We start from the raw sequence: 17121 nt of genomic DNA, 5'->3' as shown, positions 1-17121 counted from the left end.
ATTTTATTCCATCAATCAATGTCGGTTTCTCCACATAGAGGGGAGGTTAAGGTAAGTTGTAGGGAGGGATCCAACATCACATCCAAAGGACTCCAGCAAACGGACAGATCCCTCCCTAGGAAGATGAATCCCAAAAAAATTGCTTTTAGAGTGATTAACCTTCATATTTGAAACCACCTTAAACTAGTATATAGTCATACTCAAAAAGTCTACCATAGAGTCATTAGCTTTACAAAACAATAACATATCATTAACAAACTGGAGATTATAGATGCGCTGAGGAAAATTATCAACCATGATGCCATGAAATAGGCCGAATTCCTAGCCCCTAGATAGCATGTGACTAAAAGCTTCTGAGGCAAGAAGAAATAGGAAATGGGATAAACGGTTGCCCTACTTGAGGCCATGATAAGCTCTAAAGAAACCAAATGGCGATCTGTTGATGAGCATAGAGAACCTCGCAGGTAAAATACAAGAACAGATTCAGGCCCTCCATTTGTCCCCAAAATCCATACAAACAAGCATATGTTCAAGGAAAGATCAATCCACATGGTCATAAGTCTTTTCCAGCTCAAGCTTATGTAGAACACCTGACCTACCAACTTTGTGACAGGAGTCAAGGCACTCATGAGCTATCAGTGCACTATCGAGGATTTGCCGCTTGAAGACAGAAGCACTCTGAAAAGGAGAAATGACCTTCGAGAGGACCAATCTCAACCTCTGATTGAGAACCTTAGCTACGATTTTATAGGGACTATCAATGAGACTGATAGGCTGGAAGTCTTTAAGATTCACAACTCCCTCCAACTTAGGTTTGAGGGCAATAAAGGTACTGCCCATTTCAGAGGGCAGACGAATGGACTTTAAGAAATCCTCAACAAAACCTAATAGATCCAACTTAACTAGGTCATAGAAAGACTGGAAAAAGGCCAAGGGGAAGCCATCAAGTTCTAGCGATTTATCATTGGCTAAGTCCGAAATAGTTGCCTTAATCTTGTCTAAAAGGATAGGCCTTTCCAAGGAGGCCGCATCATCCTGGGAGATACGATCAAACACTAGATCATCTAGTCTCGGATGCTCCTTGCCCTCATTGAACAACAGGTGAGAATAGACTCTGACAATGGACCTGTAAATATGGTATTTGTCAGTCACTCTCTTGCTATCAACCATAAGGGATGAAATACAATTGGCTTGCTCCTTGGCATTGGCAATCGTGTGAAAATATTTCATATTATGATCTCCCTCTTTCAGTCAGATAGCTCGGGAATGCTGACACCGTTTGATTTACTTCTTACGATGGGAAGAATACTCAGATGGATACTTATGTTGAGAAGATAATTCTTCTTTTGATAGCTGGCCTCCCTCCTCCTTAACATCCAAAGTTGGAATCATGTTGAGAAAAGAAGACATTTTGGGATTCTCTCTGGCCAAAGATCTCCCGATGCCCGGCCTTAAGTTTCAAATTCAGCATTTGTAACTTTTTAAAAAGTTTAAAACCCGGGCGACCCTCAACTACAAAGGAAGACCACTAGTTAGAGATTAGGGAGTGGAAACCCTCCACTTTGAGCCAAGCTAGCTCGAATCTGAAGGGTTTTGAACCCCAATTGATTTTATCAACTTCTAAAATAATAGGACAATGAGTTGAGACTAGTTTTGGGAGGCCTCTTTGGTGAGCAAACGAGAACCGCTAGACCTATCCCAGAGAAACTAAGAACCTATCCAATAAGGACATAGCGGGGGGGAAGATCGACCATTAAGACCAAGTAAATTTAACATCCTCCATGGGAAGGTCCAACAACTCTTGCTTGCCGACCCAATTAGACAACCCTCTTATGCTAGAGGTCATCCGATTCACCTTTTTAGAGCCGAAATGAGCGACCTGAACCCTTATCTTTTTCCCGTAGAACTTTTGACCCTAGATACCCTTGATGGCTTTGAAGAGATCTTTGTCTCCATCCATCCTTACAAAGGCAAAACCTTTAATGGAGGCCGAACTTTTCATCCATCCTCACAAAGGCAAAACCTTTAATGGAGGCCGAACTTTTCATCCATCCTGACAAAGGCAAAACCTCTAATAGAGGCCAAACTTTTGACCCTTGGGATAACCACTTTCCTAACCTTACCAAATCTACCAAAGACATTGGAGAAATGAATCTCCATTCACTCTTGTGGAAATCTGTCCACAAATAGAGTTGGAAGTTCTCTCAGTGGATCTAGTAGCTTGATTTGGGACTTTTGCTTACTCTTTTTTCTTCCTTTTCTAGCCGGGATCCATACTCTGAAGTCTTTCTTGTGAACGAACTCAGAAAGCGCTTCTTGATGACAAAGCTCTGAACCTCCACTTCTCGGATGCTTACTCCTAGGGGTAACATCCTCCTCATCTAAGTCCCTATGACTAACACACCTTTACCTTTGTCTTTAACCTCCTAGAGATCTTTTGCACCTTTGGAAGAAGCATTCCGTTTTTGCTGAGATACATATTCCCGGACAAAATCTCTATTGATCCCTAGGATCCCCAGTGCTTTCACTGGCAGCTGGATGCTTTGAATTGCGAGAAGGATCCCAGAATGTTACTCGTCTGCTACCTTTGGATGAAACACGAGAAGGGATTTTGCCTCTGGATCGAGGATTTCTACCTCTAGATCAAGATCTCGTTTTTGAAAGTAGTAACGAAACAATGATATCTATGAGCATCCTGATTGATTTGTGCACGCCCATTTAGCATTTTTCAAATTCAAGTTGTTCATTTTGTGGTTTTTAGTAATGATCAAATACAGTTCCTTCCCACTAAATTGGTGGATATGTTGAATATCTGATCTGTTGAAAGGTAGGCCACGCTATGATGATCACCTAGTATGAAAATTGGGCCTATCTAGTAGATTGCGTAATACCACTGGCTGTCCATTGATTTTGAGAGTGTTACCTGCATTGGTGTATTTGCTTGATTTTCATACCGGGCGATCATCATGGTGTGGACAGATTGGATATTCTACACATGTGACAAGTTGGTGGACACCGATAAAGAAAAAGAGAAAGGAAAAAAGAAAAGTTGGTGGGAAAGAAATGTGGCTGCATATATGCAAGTTATTAAAAAGTAATGGTTGTTATTAACGGTAACGGTGGGAACCGTTATGCATCAGGGGCCATAATGGCTATTATAGATAAAATGGCCCATAATGGCCGTTATAGGGCCGATACAATGTTTATTAATTTGTTATTCTTAATGGCCATAATGGCCCTTCCGGCTGGCATCGTAATGGTAGTTACAGTGGCCTTCACAGTCACTGTTACCGTTATTGAGTTACGTGCATGTATGATCATTTCTCTTAACCAGGGTGGGTGTGAACAGTGCCTCCACATATACCGTTTCAAAAAAGAAAAAAAAAGGGGCTCAACTTACTCAACTAACATGTGCTATGTTTGGTCCATAGTTAGCAAATTCATGTATATTATGCGTATTATTCGCTGGCCCATTGGGCTTTTGAGGATCATGCACCATGTTTTGGGCATGACCGTGAACCTTATTTACATCCATAGTCGGGCCTGGAATTGGATTTTTTCAAATTTTTTTTTTTTTTTTTAATGAAGTCTGTCTAGGTCCTTTCCGTGGTCCATTCGTGACTTCCATCAGTAAGGTGACAATGGGAGAGCTCAGGCCAAGCCTGTATCAGCCCATTTTGAATTGGGCCCAAGACCGGCCCTTTATAATTCAGGTTTGACTGACCTATTTTTTAGATAAATGGGCCTGGGTGTAACCTCCAGATGGCATCAATTGAATATGATGTAAACTTGGGTCCATGATCGGTTTATTAGCTGTGCCTGATTTTTAGGCCCAAGCCTGACCCCCTTGCCTAACAATTGGCGTGCATGAAAACACATAGACCAGCCCAATCCATTGCCAAGCTCAGTCATTGATATAAGATTTGAGCCTGTGCTTTAATTTGTGGCTCTTCAAATAAATCGGTCAGCCTTACTTAGTTTCTACTCCTTTTTTTTCCCTTTACTTTTCTTTCCTCTTCTTTTTTCTTTCTTTCTTTTCTCTCGCTGTATTCAATTTCTTAATTTTCTGTGATATTTGTTATGATTCCTTGTTTGGAGGCATACAGGCATTGCGTTTCTCTCCGATGAATGCTGATGAGATGGACAAGGACTTTGTGGCGACAATCTTTGTAAATCGAGCTACTTCCATGCATGTGAGTTTGATTATTACAAAATCTTTGAAGTTGTCGTCTGCATTGGTTTCGATTTCAATCTTGAGCTACCAAATTGAAAGAATAGAAAAAGCCCTTAGATTGTCAGGATGTTTTGAAGTTTGTCGTGTGGTGGTTTAACTAGCTTAGTTTTGAGACATGATGTTGTTATCAATACACAAACTATTCATTTGAATGCATAGAACTAGAGCTTCCTTGGAAAGTCTAGTTCCATGGAACTTCACTTTTTGGAAGAAAAGTTCCTAGAATTCTAGTAATGCCATTTGATTAACAGCTCAGGTGTTCCATGGAACTTGAGATATTTGGTTGCCCTCAACCAGTGTTTGCGTATCGGCAGATATTATCGGTATCACTACTCGGCAATACAAATCCTGTATGGAATACTGTTGGAATTGCAAAATTCCCAAGTGTCGACAATAATATCATTATATATCGAAATGTATCAGCGATATCTTGTGATATTGCAAGATATCATCAATTTTTCCTTATAGCTTTTAGTATGTATTGACGATACCTGTGGAAATCGATAGATATCGTCGATACATTCCAAGAACTGCACGTTGTCCTCCCAAAAAACCCTGAAATCTGATTTTTTGATAATTTTTCTTCAGATTTCTCTCTGCTAATCTGTTAGTGGGTGGATTTCGGTCCATCCTTTGTTTGGATTTGGGAAAAAAACCCACATTTGAAATTAGAATCAAGATTTTCTTGCATTCGGGGTCGTTTCTCATTCGGTGAGTTATTTTGCATTTTGATCCTTTTTTTTTTTTGTTCAAATTGTATAAAATCAATGTCAAATCATAAGAAATCCTTGATTCTTCATGTTTTGCATGGAAAATCAAGGATTTCAACCTTCGATTTTGAGATTTGAGTGTAGGTGGCCTAATTTGGGGAAATTAGAGAAAATTCGAAAATTCCATAATTTCTCCCAAATTTCTTGCAATTTAGTAATCCAAACACGAAATCAAACATGTATGAGGCCTAATCTATTGTGTTAAGTTCTTGTCAAATTTTGAAAAAAAATATATTTTTAATTAGAAAATAATAAAAAATTATTAAAATATTAATATATTTTACGAAATTTCCCTTCTAGCAGTGGCCAATTGAGTCCAATTTTAAAGTATTTAGGAGTCTTTGATGAATTGATCATCACATATATTCTAATTTCGAGATTTAAGTGTAGGTGGCCTAATTTGGGGAAATTCGGGAAAAATTGAAATTTCTCCAATTTCTCCCAAATTGATTTCAATGTTGCACTCCTAACATGAAATGAAACATATGTGAGGCATAATCTACTGATTTGTTAAGTTCTTGTCAAATTTTGGAAAAATGTTATTTTTAATTAAAAATAATAAAAAATTATTAAAATATTAATTCTTTTCGAAATTTCACTTCTAGAAGTGGCCAATTAAGTTCAATTTCAAAGTATTTAGAAGTCTTTCATGAATGGATTATCACATGCACTCTAATTTTAAGATTTGAATGTAGGTGGCTTGATTTGGGGAAAGTGGGGGAAAATTCAGAATTTCCTCAATTTCTCCTAAATTGCCTACAATCTTGCACTCCAAACATAAAATCAAACATGTATAAGGCCTGATCTACTACTGATTTATTAAGTTATTGTCAAATTTCGAAAAAAAAAAAATTTAATTAAAAAATAAAAAATTATTAATATTTATTTTTTCAAAATTTCACTTCTAGCGGTGGCCAATTGAGTCCAATTTCAAACTATTTGGGAGTCTTTGATGAATCGATCATCACATACACTCTAATTTCGAGATTTGAGTGTAGGTGGCTCTATTTGGGGTAAATTGGGGAAAATTCGAAAATTTCCCAATTCCTCCCAAATTGCTTGCAATCTTGCACTCCAAACTTGAAACCAAAGATGTATGAGTCCTGATCTACTGATTTATTATGTTTTTCTTAATTTTCAGAAAAAAATATTTAAAAGTCAAACAACGCATAACTTAGGAACCTATGCAAAGGAGACCTGTTATGTGGTCTTTTTGTTTGGTGATGTTATGATTTAAAAGTGTGTATTACGGTCTTTTTTAACAATCCCTGAAGTTTCATTGAAAAATTCAACTAATTTCCCACATATTTCCCAATAAGTGCAATACATTATTTGATACAAATGATATATCCCGTGCAATAACTAATACGTATCTGTATCCCAAGGGTGCGATACGTGACGCGATACCGATACTGCGAACATTTCACCAATGCTGTTATATGCGATCGCATAAGTGCTAATGCGATTGCATATGCCATTGACATAGGCGGTTTTATCACTGTCGGGCATTATGTGGTCATATACAGAAGTATGCGACTGCATATGCCATAAGTATGCGATTATGCAATTATGCAATTGTGTGATGGCATATGCAATGGCATGTGCAATTATGCCATTGTATATGCGATTATGCAATGGCATATTTGATTATACATACATACATACATACATATACATATTTTGGGGGTTGTGCGATGACATATGTGCACAACCCTCTTGGGTTGCATAGGAGTGCTTATGCCATTTGACAACAATGGCTTACACTAAACTTATTTTTCACTAAAACACTAAAATCAATTAATGTTGTTATCTTTTTCATTTTTTTAATAAAAATGAGTTAATCTTTTCAGTGATTTTGGTAAAATAATATAAATAATTGTATTAAATCAATTAAGTTGCTTTTTCTTTAACTTTGTACTTAATCTTTCCCTATTTTTTTCTATTATTTTAGGCCGTGTTTGGTTGCAACAAATGTTAATAAATTCCATTAATTTATGTTATTAATAAAAAAAATATCATGAAATTTCATGATATTTGGCGCAACCAAGCACAACCTTTGCCAAATATTTAGAAGTAGCATGTAGCTTACATTGCATGCTATGTAGTGTAAACGCTTCACCATTCTAGGGGTGAATGCTATGCTACACGCCATTTGCTATTAAAACACTGGTTCCATTCATAAGATTATTGTGGAGCGTCCATCATGCGGGACCTACCTTTGGTTGTTCTTCCCCTCTTAAAAGTCACTTTGATAAGATTATCCCAACCATCCAATCAGTAGCTAGATAAATGGACAGTCCATTCATCGATCTGGATTGTCCATCATGTCGTTCGTACCTTTGATTTTCCATCCCCATTAAAAAATTGCTCTCTTTGAATGATCCTAAACATCAGATCATCACTAGCAAGCATGATAGTACTGTGGTACTTTCTTCCAAAATGTAAGGACATGCATCATTTGCACTTGTCAGGGATGGCTAGGGTTCAATGTGATGGGTAAAACTCCATTCCAGTGATAGCTGACAGCATAATCTAGGCTTAACTTGATCATGTGGATTTCTTCTCCATGAATATTACTGAAAGTATCCACCCCCTTAAGGTTCTTTTAAATTAATGGATGGAGCATCAACGGGGAACCTAGGTAATCGTGGTATTGTAGATATTATTTGGAACAGTTTTGGTGATTGTTTGGCCCTTTCTCCCTCATAGGGGCTTTGTCCAAACATTGATGATGAAGTCATGGATTCGGTTGATGGTTTGCTCTTTAGAATTATTGGTTTCTGGTATGTCATGGTTGAGAGTGAGTAATAGTTATAGTCATGGATTCAATTTGTTCTCTTCTCCTTGAGACAAATTATGCTGTTTTTTCCGATAAAATCATATTGTATCATTTTAGGTATAAGTAGTTGTTTTTGGGAAAAACGACGAATCTAGGTTCACAGCTTGAATTATCCTTTTACTATTGTCCGCAAGTAGTGTTCAAAATATCGGTATCGCATTACATTCGTACCCTTGGGATACGGATACGTATCGATTATCACAAGGGATATATCGGTTGTATCGCATAATGTATCGTTGTTGTTGGAAAAATGGGGAAACATTGGGAAATTGGTCAAATTTTTTAATGAAACTTCAGTGATTGTTAAAAAAGACATTAATACACACTTATAAATCAAAATATTACAAAAAACAAGTGCACATAATAGGTTTTCTTTGTATGGGGTCCTAATCTATGTACTGTCTAACTGAATTGATGCAAGTATATTCAAAATTTATTCATATAATTTATAATATAAGATGTGTCGAAACAGAAGCAATACATTCAAAAGCAAAAGAAGAATCACTAGATTAGGTTACATACATGTTTGATTTTATGTTTGGACACAAATTGCAACCGATTTGCGACAAATAGGGAAGTTTTGATTTTATTTTTTTTTCAATTTTCTGCAACTCAGCCTATCTTCTCCAAATCTCGAAATCGAAGCTCCCAATCCATAATTTTTCATGCAAAACATGAAAAATCATGGATTTGTAAATAACTTGACACTGATTTAACATGATTTACAGAAAAAATGATCGAAAATCGAAAATGCTCACTTAATTAAACATGTTGGATATATCCCACTACTTGTGCGTTTCGTATCACACAGGCGAGATACAAGATATATTGTAGGATATATCGGTCGATATTGTCGATACTTTAAACACTGTCTGCAAGAACACTTGAATTATTCTCTAATAGGGAACATATCTTAAGAACAAGAAGGAAAAGAGAAAATAAAAGAAAGAGAGAATGGGATATGAGTGAGCGGGGACTTCATTTAGGTGGTGATGCAAGATATGAAATTTTAAACATGATATGCGAGATTCCAGGCTTTAGATCATAATAGTTCAAAACAATCACACAAAATTTCACATCCCATATAAAGTCAAGCACTCAATCAAGGGAAATCTATGCGGGTTCAAGCCTACACATGCTAGGGCTGGATCAATTAAAGTTATAGACCAAATAATGCTCAAGGGAGAGTAAATTCATCCACACATGCACAGAAATACTTCCTGAATCCAAGGGACTTATAGGTTTCAATTCGGGGAGCCCTAGGGTTGAAGAAAAGGGCATAAAAATTGGGATTTAAGACAATCTAGGGTTAGGGTTAAGGAAATCAAGTAAGAGAGGAGTGAAAGAGAGGAGAGAGTGAACATAAAGCCAGCCCGCGCGTGTGGACAGCAGGCCAGGCCTGACGCACGTGCGCTGATGGCTGTCCGCACGTGCGTGGGGCCCACGAACCCAAAAACCCCCAGCTAGGGTTTGGTCAGCCAGGGCTGGGCCACATATCCGAGGTCTGGTCTGCACATGGTGCTCCGCCGAAGTTTCAACTCTTTTGCAAGGCCGGATTCTGGAAATCTGTTGCAAAGAAGGATTGACAGCAAAATAATGATGGATTTGAAGGTTGAATGGCTATAGGAAAAGGTGAGGATGGATGGTAGAAGATGAGGGCGGATTGAGATGGGTGTGGCTTCGCACCACAGTAGTAGCCCTTCGTAGAAGGGAGGGTTGCACCCAATTAGGTTTTCACGACTCAGAGAGGAGCAGGAAAATGCAGAAATTTTATTCTAATCATCAATGAGAAAAAACTCTACAAGGGGTGCCTATTTATAAGAAAATCCTATACTCAAAAACTCGCGCCATGTGTGCAATCTATTACTTAGAGATGAAGTAACTACAAATAACAACTAATCAAAGCAATTTAAACTGTCTATGATGTTCCTAATAATAATAATAATAACTAAAACTCAAAGTACTAGATCGTTTAGAATAGTGGGCTACAATCATGAGAACCCATGGTGGGATTCACATGATAATCGGGTCCACTCCAAGGAACCAAAACGCAGTCTTCTAACTAGGAGGCCCTCCCTAGACGTCGTCATCGATCCAGATCGATGGTGGGGCCCTCCTCCTTGCCTACGTGAGTAGGGGGCGTGCGTGTGCGCGTGATGTCCTCATCAGCTCTCCTCGGCTGCGAAGATTTCGCCACTGGTGAAACAAAACTCCTGAACCACTTCAAGATATCAAGATCAAGTCTCTGAAGCTCCTCCTCAGTGAGCCACGTGCTGTTTGAAGCTGGATGTGACTTCCACTTGACCAGGAACTTTTGAAATCCATCATCCGACGTCAATACTATCTGATGGTCCAGGATATCCTCTATCTCCTCTTTGGGTGTGGGAAGGGTACGTATGAGAGGTAGAGGGTGGGAAGAGGGGTTGGGAAAAGGCCATGGATCAAGGGACAGGTTTGAGGAATCAGGATGGTTGGGCGAAAGGCCGGACAATGTATCAGTGGTCCCCTGGAAAGCAAGTAGATCCTCCACATTGAATGTGAAACTAATTCCCATGAAAGGTGGAAGATCTACCACATATGCATTAAGACTATTTCGTTTTATAATTTTGAATAGTCCAGCGCTACGTGCGTGTAATTTACGAACGGCTCCCTGAGGATACCGCTCGGGCCTAATGCGGACCATCACAAAGTCCCCTATATTGAATTCCTTGAAACATTTATGCTGGTCTGCAGAAAATTTGTAATGTTCATTACTAATAGTGATCTTTCACCTGATTTCTTGATGCAATGAATGAACGTGATGCGCAAAGGACTCTGCAGACTCTGATGGCCTATCAGACAGGGACATAGGGATAAGATCAATAGGCTTCCTAGGTTCATACATCCCAAACTGAATATGAATAACATCACATCAAAATGTGTCTTTATATGATCCAAACTGAATAGGAACAACATCACACTAAAACGTGTCTTTATATGATCCAAACTGAATAGGAACAAGACAACAGTGTGAGACTGGAATAGAAGTTTCATCAACCCAAGACACTCTATAGGGTTGAGGATGTGCTTCAAGTTTCAAGCTCAGACGGCTCACAATGCCAGTTGATGCCACGTTGACACAACTATCGCTACTACGATCATCTCGCAGCTCATATCACTACATTTTGTGTTAGTATCGGAGATCGTGTTGCGGCATCAATCGTTAGTATTCTTTGCTTGTGCAAAGGCACAACGCATAACCGCAAGGGTCGCAGACTCTTGCGCTCCCTCTTCCTCATCACTAGGGGCTTCTGCTGACTCATATTCTTCATCCTCAACGTTACTTTCTGGGGGCACTACTTCTACTTGCCCCTTAATAAGAAACACCTTGGTGCCGTCTTTCGTGCCACACTGGTGGGCAAAGTGACCAAACCCCTGACATCTAAAACACCTAGTCGCCTCGCTTCTGCGCGAGCTAGATCCAACAACTTCTTTACCCTTATCATCATTGGGCCTAGACTGAGAGCTACTGGAAGGCTTATACTGATATCCATTGCCAGGTTTATCCCCAGAAGGGTTGGCCTTAGCACCAAAATCACGAGACTCAAACCGCCTTCCCACAAATGCTTTGAGGTATTGTTCGACCTCCAACACTACTTGATGCATCTGTTCAAGAGTGTCTATGACCTTGGCGAGCAACTCTCTCCTAATGTCAGAACAGAAGCCCGTCTTAAATCGAGCAAGGGTGAGTACTGAGTCCTCATCAACTTCACGACGGGTTAAGTACTTTTCGAACTTCTCAATGTATTCAACAACACTCATGGAACCCTGTCGAAGAGACTGTCATTCCTCAACCAACCTCAAGTGGTAAGAAAAAGGGTGGTATTTTTCTTTAAGAGTTTCTTTCATTTCTCCCCAATGGACTATTGGGAGCTCCCTCGCCCTTTTTTTCTTTCGCTCTACAGTAGCCCAAAACCTCTTTGCTTGGCCCTCAGGTTTCATCTTGGCGAATCGGACTCGACGAATATCCGACATGTCATACCACTCAAAATAGTGGTCCATATCCGCCAACAAATCTAAAAAAGCTTTAGGGTCCAAGTGGCCATTAAATGTGGGGGCATCCATTGTTGTCGAATCGCATATGCAATCATGTGCGATCACATATGGCTATGTGCTTATGCAATCATATATATATATATATATATATATATATATATATATATAGGAAAAATTCAAGAAACTGAGGAAAACTTTTCTAAGTTAATAGGTAACTAATTTTACATATAACATCAAGTCATCCACATTTAACAATATAGTTAACAAGAAGTAACAACAAAATTAACAAGCTATTTATTTTTTATGGTAGAAAATCAACAAGCTATCTTCCTTGAAACTTAAAAGTGCTTGAATCTTGATCTTCCAACTTCTAAGAGAAAGGGAATGTGAGAGAGAGAGAGAGAGAGAGAGAGAGAGAGAGAGAGCGATTAAGATCACTTGGAAGGAGGAAATACAAGAAGAGGGAGATTAAGACCACTTGTAATTAAGAAATGTAAGAGAAAAATAGAGTAAGAGAGTTTTGGAGTGAGAATATTGCAAATGGAGGAGATTTGAAAGCCTTCTTATAGACAAAATGTTATTATTATTATTTTTTTGCCAAAAAGTCAAAATAAAAATTAAATTTCAATGTGCCATGGCCAATATGTGATCGCATATGTTGTATGCGATCGCATATTTGCCAGATCGCATATGCGATTTGCATATGGATATGCGCATATGCGATCGCACATGACAATAATGGGGGCATCTACTCTAACTCCCTTGAGGAGTTGCGCATCGGGGTCATAGTGGTCTTGATGTCCCTCACAGGGTGGGTGCACGGGTGCGCGCCCATAACCGATTCCTTGGCCACCTCCATTCCTTGGTCTATCCTCCTGACCACCTGCCTGAGATTGGGCATCTTCCCCAATGGTGGGGTTTGCTCAGGCGGAGGTCTCTAATTGGGTAATGCGCACATTAATTTGTTCAAGGCGATGGTCAATACGTTGTTCCAAGCGCTTACCCAAAGACTCAAACTGCTGGGTTAGGTTGTCCATTGATTCTTGCAATTGCTCCATGTTTAGTGTAGGGTGCAAACCAAAACCGTGACCAGTACGTGTGGGCATACAACTACTCCCCAACTCAAAGACCCTTTAACACAACTATATGCGTCTAAACGAGACTAAATGATCCTACAAGACTCTATAAAGAGAGTTAATGCAAACTAAACGTGAATAGACCAAACCCTAAACATGCAATGCATTCCCCTATAAGAACCCTAAGCTCCGATACCAAATTTGATGCAGGACATGAAATTTTAAACATGATATGCGAGATTCCAGGCTTTAGATCATACTAGTTCAAAACAATCACACAAAATTCCACATCCCACATAAAGTCAAGCACTCAATCAAGGGGAATCTATGCGGGTCCAGGCCTACACATGCCAGGGCTGGATCAATTAAAGTTATAGACCAAACAATGCTCGAAGGAGAGTAAATTCATCTACACATACACAAAAATACTTCCTCAATCCAAGGGATTCACTGGTTTCAATTCGAGGAACAACAGGGTTGAAGAATAGGGCATAAAAATTGGGATTTAAGACAATCTAGGGTTAAGGTTAAGGAAATCAAGTAAGAGAGGAGTGAAAGAGAGGAGAGAGTGAACCTAAAGCCAGCCCGTGCGTGTGGACAGCAAGCCAGGCCTGACGCACGTGCATGGGGCCCATGAACCCAAAAACCCCTAGCTAGGGTCTGGTCGGCTAGGGCTGGGCCACGCAACCACTGAGTTTTAGCCCGATTCGAGGTATGGTCCGTGCGTGGTGCTCTGCTGAAGTTTCAACCCTCCTGTAGGGCCGGATTCTGAAAATCTGTTGCAGAGAAGGATTGACTGCAAAATAATGATGGATTTGAAGGTTCAATGGTTGTAGGAAAAGGAGAAGATGGATGGTAGAAGATGGGGGCGGATCGGGATGAGTGTGGCTTTGCACCACGGTAGTAGCCCTTCATAGAAGGGAGGGTTTCGCACCCAATTAGGTTTTCATAACTTAGAGAGGAGTAGAAAAATGTAGAAATTTTACTCCAATCATCAATGAGAAAAAACCCTATAAGGGGTGCCTATTTATAAGAAAATCCTATACTCGAAAACTCGCACCATGCGTGCAACCTGTTACTTAGAGACGAAGTAACCACAAATAACAACTAATCAAAGCTATCTGAACCGTCCATGATGTTCCTAATAATAATAATAACCAAAACTCAAAGTACCAGATCGTTTAGAATAGTGGGCCACGATTATGAGAACCCATGATGGGATTCACATCACGATCGGGTCCACTCTAAGGAACCAAAACGCAAAGTACCAGATCGTTTAGAATAGTGGGCCACAATCATGAGAACCCATGGTGGGATTCACATGACAATCGGGTCACTCCAAGGAACCAAAATGCAGTCCTCTAACTAAGAGGCCCTCCCCGGACGTCGTCATCGATCCAGATCGATGGTGGGGCCCTCCTTCTCCTTGCGTACGGGGGGGGGGGGGGGGGGGTGTGTGTGTTCGCGTGATGTCCCCATCAGGTGGGTAAAAAAGGAGTTCTTTTTTTTTTTCCTAGGTTAGTAACCCTCAAATTTTCATTTCTCTTATTGGTGTATGATTGTTATATGAATCCATTTACTAAAATTCTCTCCATCATCATCCTTATCCCAACTAATTGTAGTGAGCATCAAGGCCTCTGGATTCATGATGGAAATTATGGCAAGAGTTTGACGCTGCTGCCAACCTGGCGCAACCCTCCTTTATCCGGGTTTGGGACTGGAAATGAGAGTAGAAAACTCCCACAAGTGCTATGTAGTAGACTATTACATGGTGGATTATAATCAATTGCTATCTAATAGTCTATTACATAGGTTTATTACAATCAATGTTGTAACTAATAAAATTTTCTAAAGATATATATTTTTTTGTTTTTTTCTATTTTCAATCTTTGGGAATTAGTCTGATGTGAATCTAAAACTAATATCTAAAACTATCAGGAGATTTTTATTATGGATCCAAGCATCATCTAGTTAATTACTCATTGGATTTTTTATTTTTTATTTTCCTCCAGAAAATGGGCCTCTTGAAAGAATGCATAAGAGACTGCAATCGAGCTTTGGTGCTTTCCCCTTCCTATGCGAAGGTAAACATGTTTTCTTACTCTTTTTTCCTTCTGATTGTTAACCCCAGTTAGTTAGGAACTTAGGATAAGGCGTACATGATGATGTTGGTGATATCTTAAGAAAAAATATGATTATGATGATGAGGACATCTTTCTTTCCTATGTTCCTATGGAAAGGGATGCAAGACTTCTATCTTCATGATGGATTGCTTGATTCTCTGGCATATTATGACTATTCATCTGCATACACACAGCATCGTACATGTGCAGTACATTGTACTCAATCTGAACAGTCCAAATTACGGCCCCCATCCAAGATGAGGGATAACCCGAATCCCAATCTGAATGTATGATCCTAATAGTCTATTGGTGGCCATCAAATGGATGGCTAAAATGGAAAAAGTCGGTGGTCCAAATCAATAAAGAAAGGCCAATTTATAAGAGTTTTAAGTTATGCCCCATCTACCATGGGGCCCATGATTTGGACAGCATGGATTTAGAGATTGTATGCCACATGCACAGTGTCTGTAACCACACATTGATCATTATACATTTGCTTTCCAATGGGATTTTCAAATAACTTGTCTTCATTAATTGTCTGTGTAATCCACTCATGATGGCCGCATGTGAACATCAAGAAGCAACTGATATAAAATGACTGCTCTCTCCTTATAAGATCGTAATTTATTTTATTATTAATTTTTTCTTTCTGAAGAGTTTTTCCCATGATTGTATTAAGAACATCATATCTTAAACCTTATATTAACAGTTAAATAACAAGGACATAATCATGTTACTGCGTATAGGGCGATTCAAACTGTTTAATTGAGAAGCAATGCTACTTCAGAGCAATTGCAATATTAGAATAAGGCCGGACCCTGTTCGCATCCAGCACCATCTGGTAAATGGTTTCAACCCTATGAGTGATAGGATCGGCTAATGTGCTGATCAATTCAAACAGTGCCGAAGCATGGCCCTCTCCGAAACTCATAAGATGAGACTCTTGATGATTGTCTCGAACTTTAAAATACTCCATGTTAGCGCCTTAGCAGTTCTTTCCATGCATATCCTAAAAGTTCTCTGTAAACTAAGTGCTTTCTAATGAACCTTGTTTGCTCAATCCTGATCAGCATATGACACATGTTTAGACCTATTGTGTCAGGAAACTATACACACAAGTTTCCTTATCTCAAGCTGATTTCTGGACACAATATACTGTTGTCTGCTTCTTTATTGCACCGAATCAGAAAGACTTCTTTACTGTGAAGATGATCTAATGTGGTGTAATTATGTCCAAATTTAATTTGAACATGATCTTGTGATGAGCAGATTTTGGCAGCTATTCAATGATATCAGTGTCAATGAATATAATCTTATTTATCATGGTTCTTTCTCAATTTTGACATGCTTTATTGTTTATTCCAGTACTCAAATCTTATTCCTTAGTTAACAGGCATGGTACAGGAGAGGCGAGGCAAACGCTTCTTTTGGAAACTTTGACGATGCAATCAATGATTTGAATGTTTCCTTGAGCATTGAAGGCTCTTCGGCAGGGAAAAAGCGAATAAAGGTTAAGATTGAAACCATATCAAGTCATTGTCAGAAGGTGAGTGGGACAAGCAACTCTTGTAATGAAGACAATGAGAACAACTCAGGATCTTTTGGTATGTCCTCTGCAAATCTATCTCTTCTTTTCCATTCTTTTTATTTTTGTTACAGTTGATCACTTGTATGTCATGTACATGAGAGTTAGTTTGGTGTTTCATGTAATTTTCACTGTACTTGCAGTATGTCCATGCCATTCTTCTTCTTGTTGGCGTTTAATCAACTTCTCCTTCTAAACTGATTTCTGTTATTCATATTCTCAGTGGTTCCATATCATGTCATGTTATTTCTTTTATCCATTAATTTCCTGTCACTTCTCAGCAGTAGTGCTTGTTTATGTTTCTCTCTCTCTCCCTCTCTCTCTCTCTCTCTCTGTGTTTTTTTTTTTTTTTTGGAAAAAATGACAAATTTCATTAAGCACCAAGAATGCATACAGCTCCAAACACCCCCCCGGAGACAGATACCTTCTTGTCACCACCGAGAATGGAAAACAAAACAA

At 39.1% G+C, this 17121-nt stretch overlaps 1 protein-coding gene across 13 annotated transcripts in view; it reads left to right on the top strand.

Moving 5' to 3' along the window:
* The window catches only part of LOC131224678 (uncharacterized), a 38503-nt gene that overhangs the window by 2983 nt on the left and 18399 nt on the right, over window positions 1-17121 (top strand). For 9 of the 13 annotated variants that reach the window (XR_009161119.1, XR_009161117.1, XR_009161118.1 and 6 more), the window contains exons 3-5: window positions 4107-4193; window positions 14967-15038; window positions 16471-16681. Coding sequence is in view for 10 of the 13 variants with exons in the window: in XM_058219966.1 (XP_058075949.1) it covers window positions 4107-4193; window positions 14967-15038; window positions 16471-16681 (370 nt within the window). In the remaining 3 variants the exon portion in view is untranslated. Of the gene's footprint in view, window positions 1-4098; window positions 4194-14966; window positions 15039-16470; window positions 16682-17121 lie in introns of all 13 variants that reach the window. The other 4 variants (XM_058219968.1, XM_058219965.1, XM_058219964.1 and 1 more) reach the window with 4 other exon arrangements.

This window comes from Magnolia sinica, chromosome 14 (genome assembly GCF_029962835.1).
Source record: "Magnolia sinica isolate HGM2019 chromosome 14, MsV1, whole genome shotgun sequence".
Taxonomy (NCBI): domain Eukaryota; kingdom Viridiplantae; phylum Streptophyta; class Magnoliopsida; order Magnoliales; family Magnoliaceae; genus Magnolia; species Magnolia sinica.
This window is presented reverse-complemented; position numbering and strand designations above follow the sequence as displayed.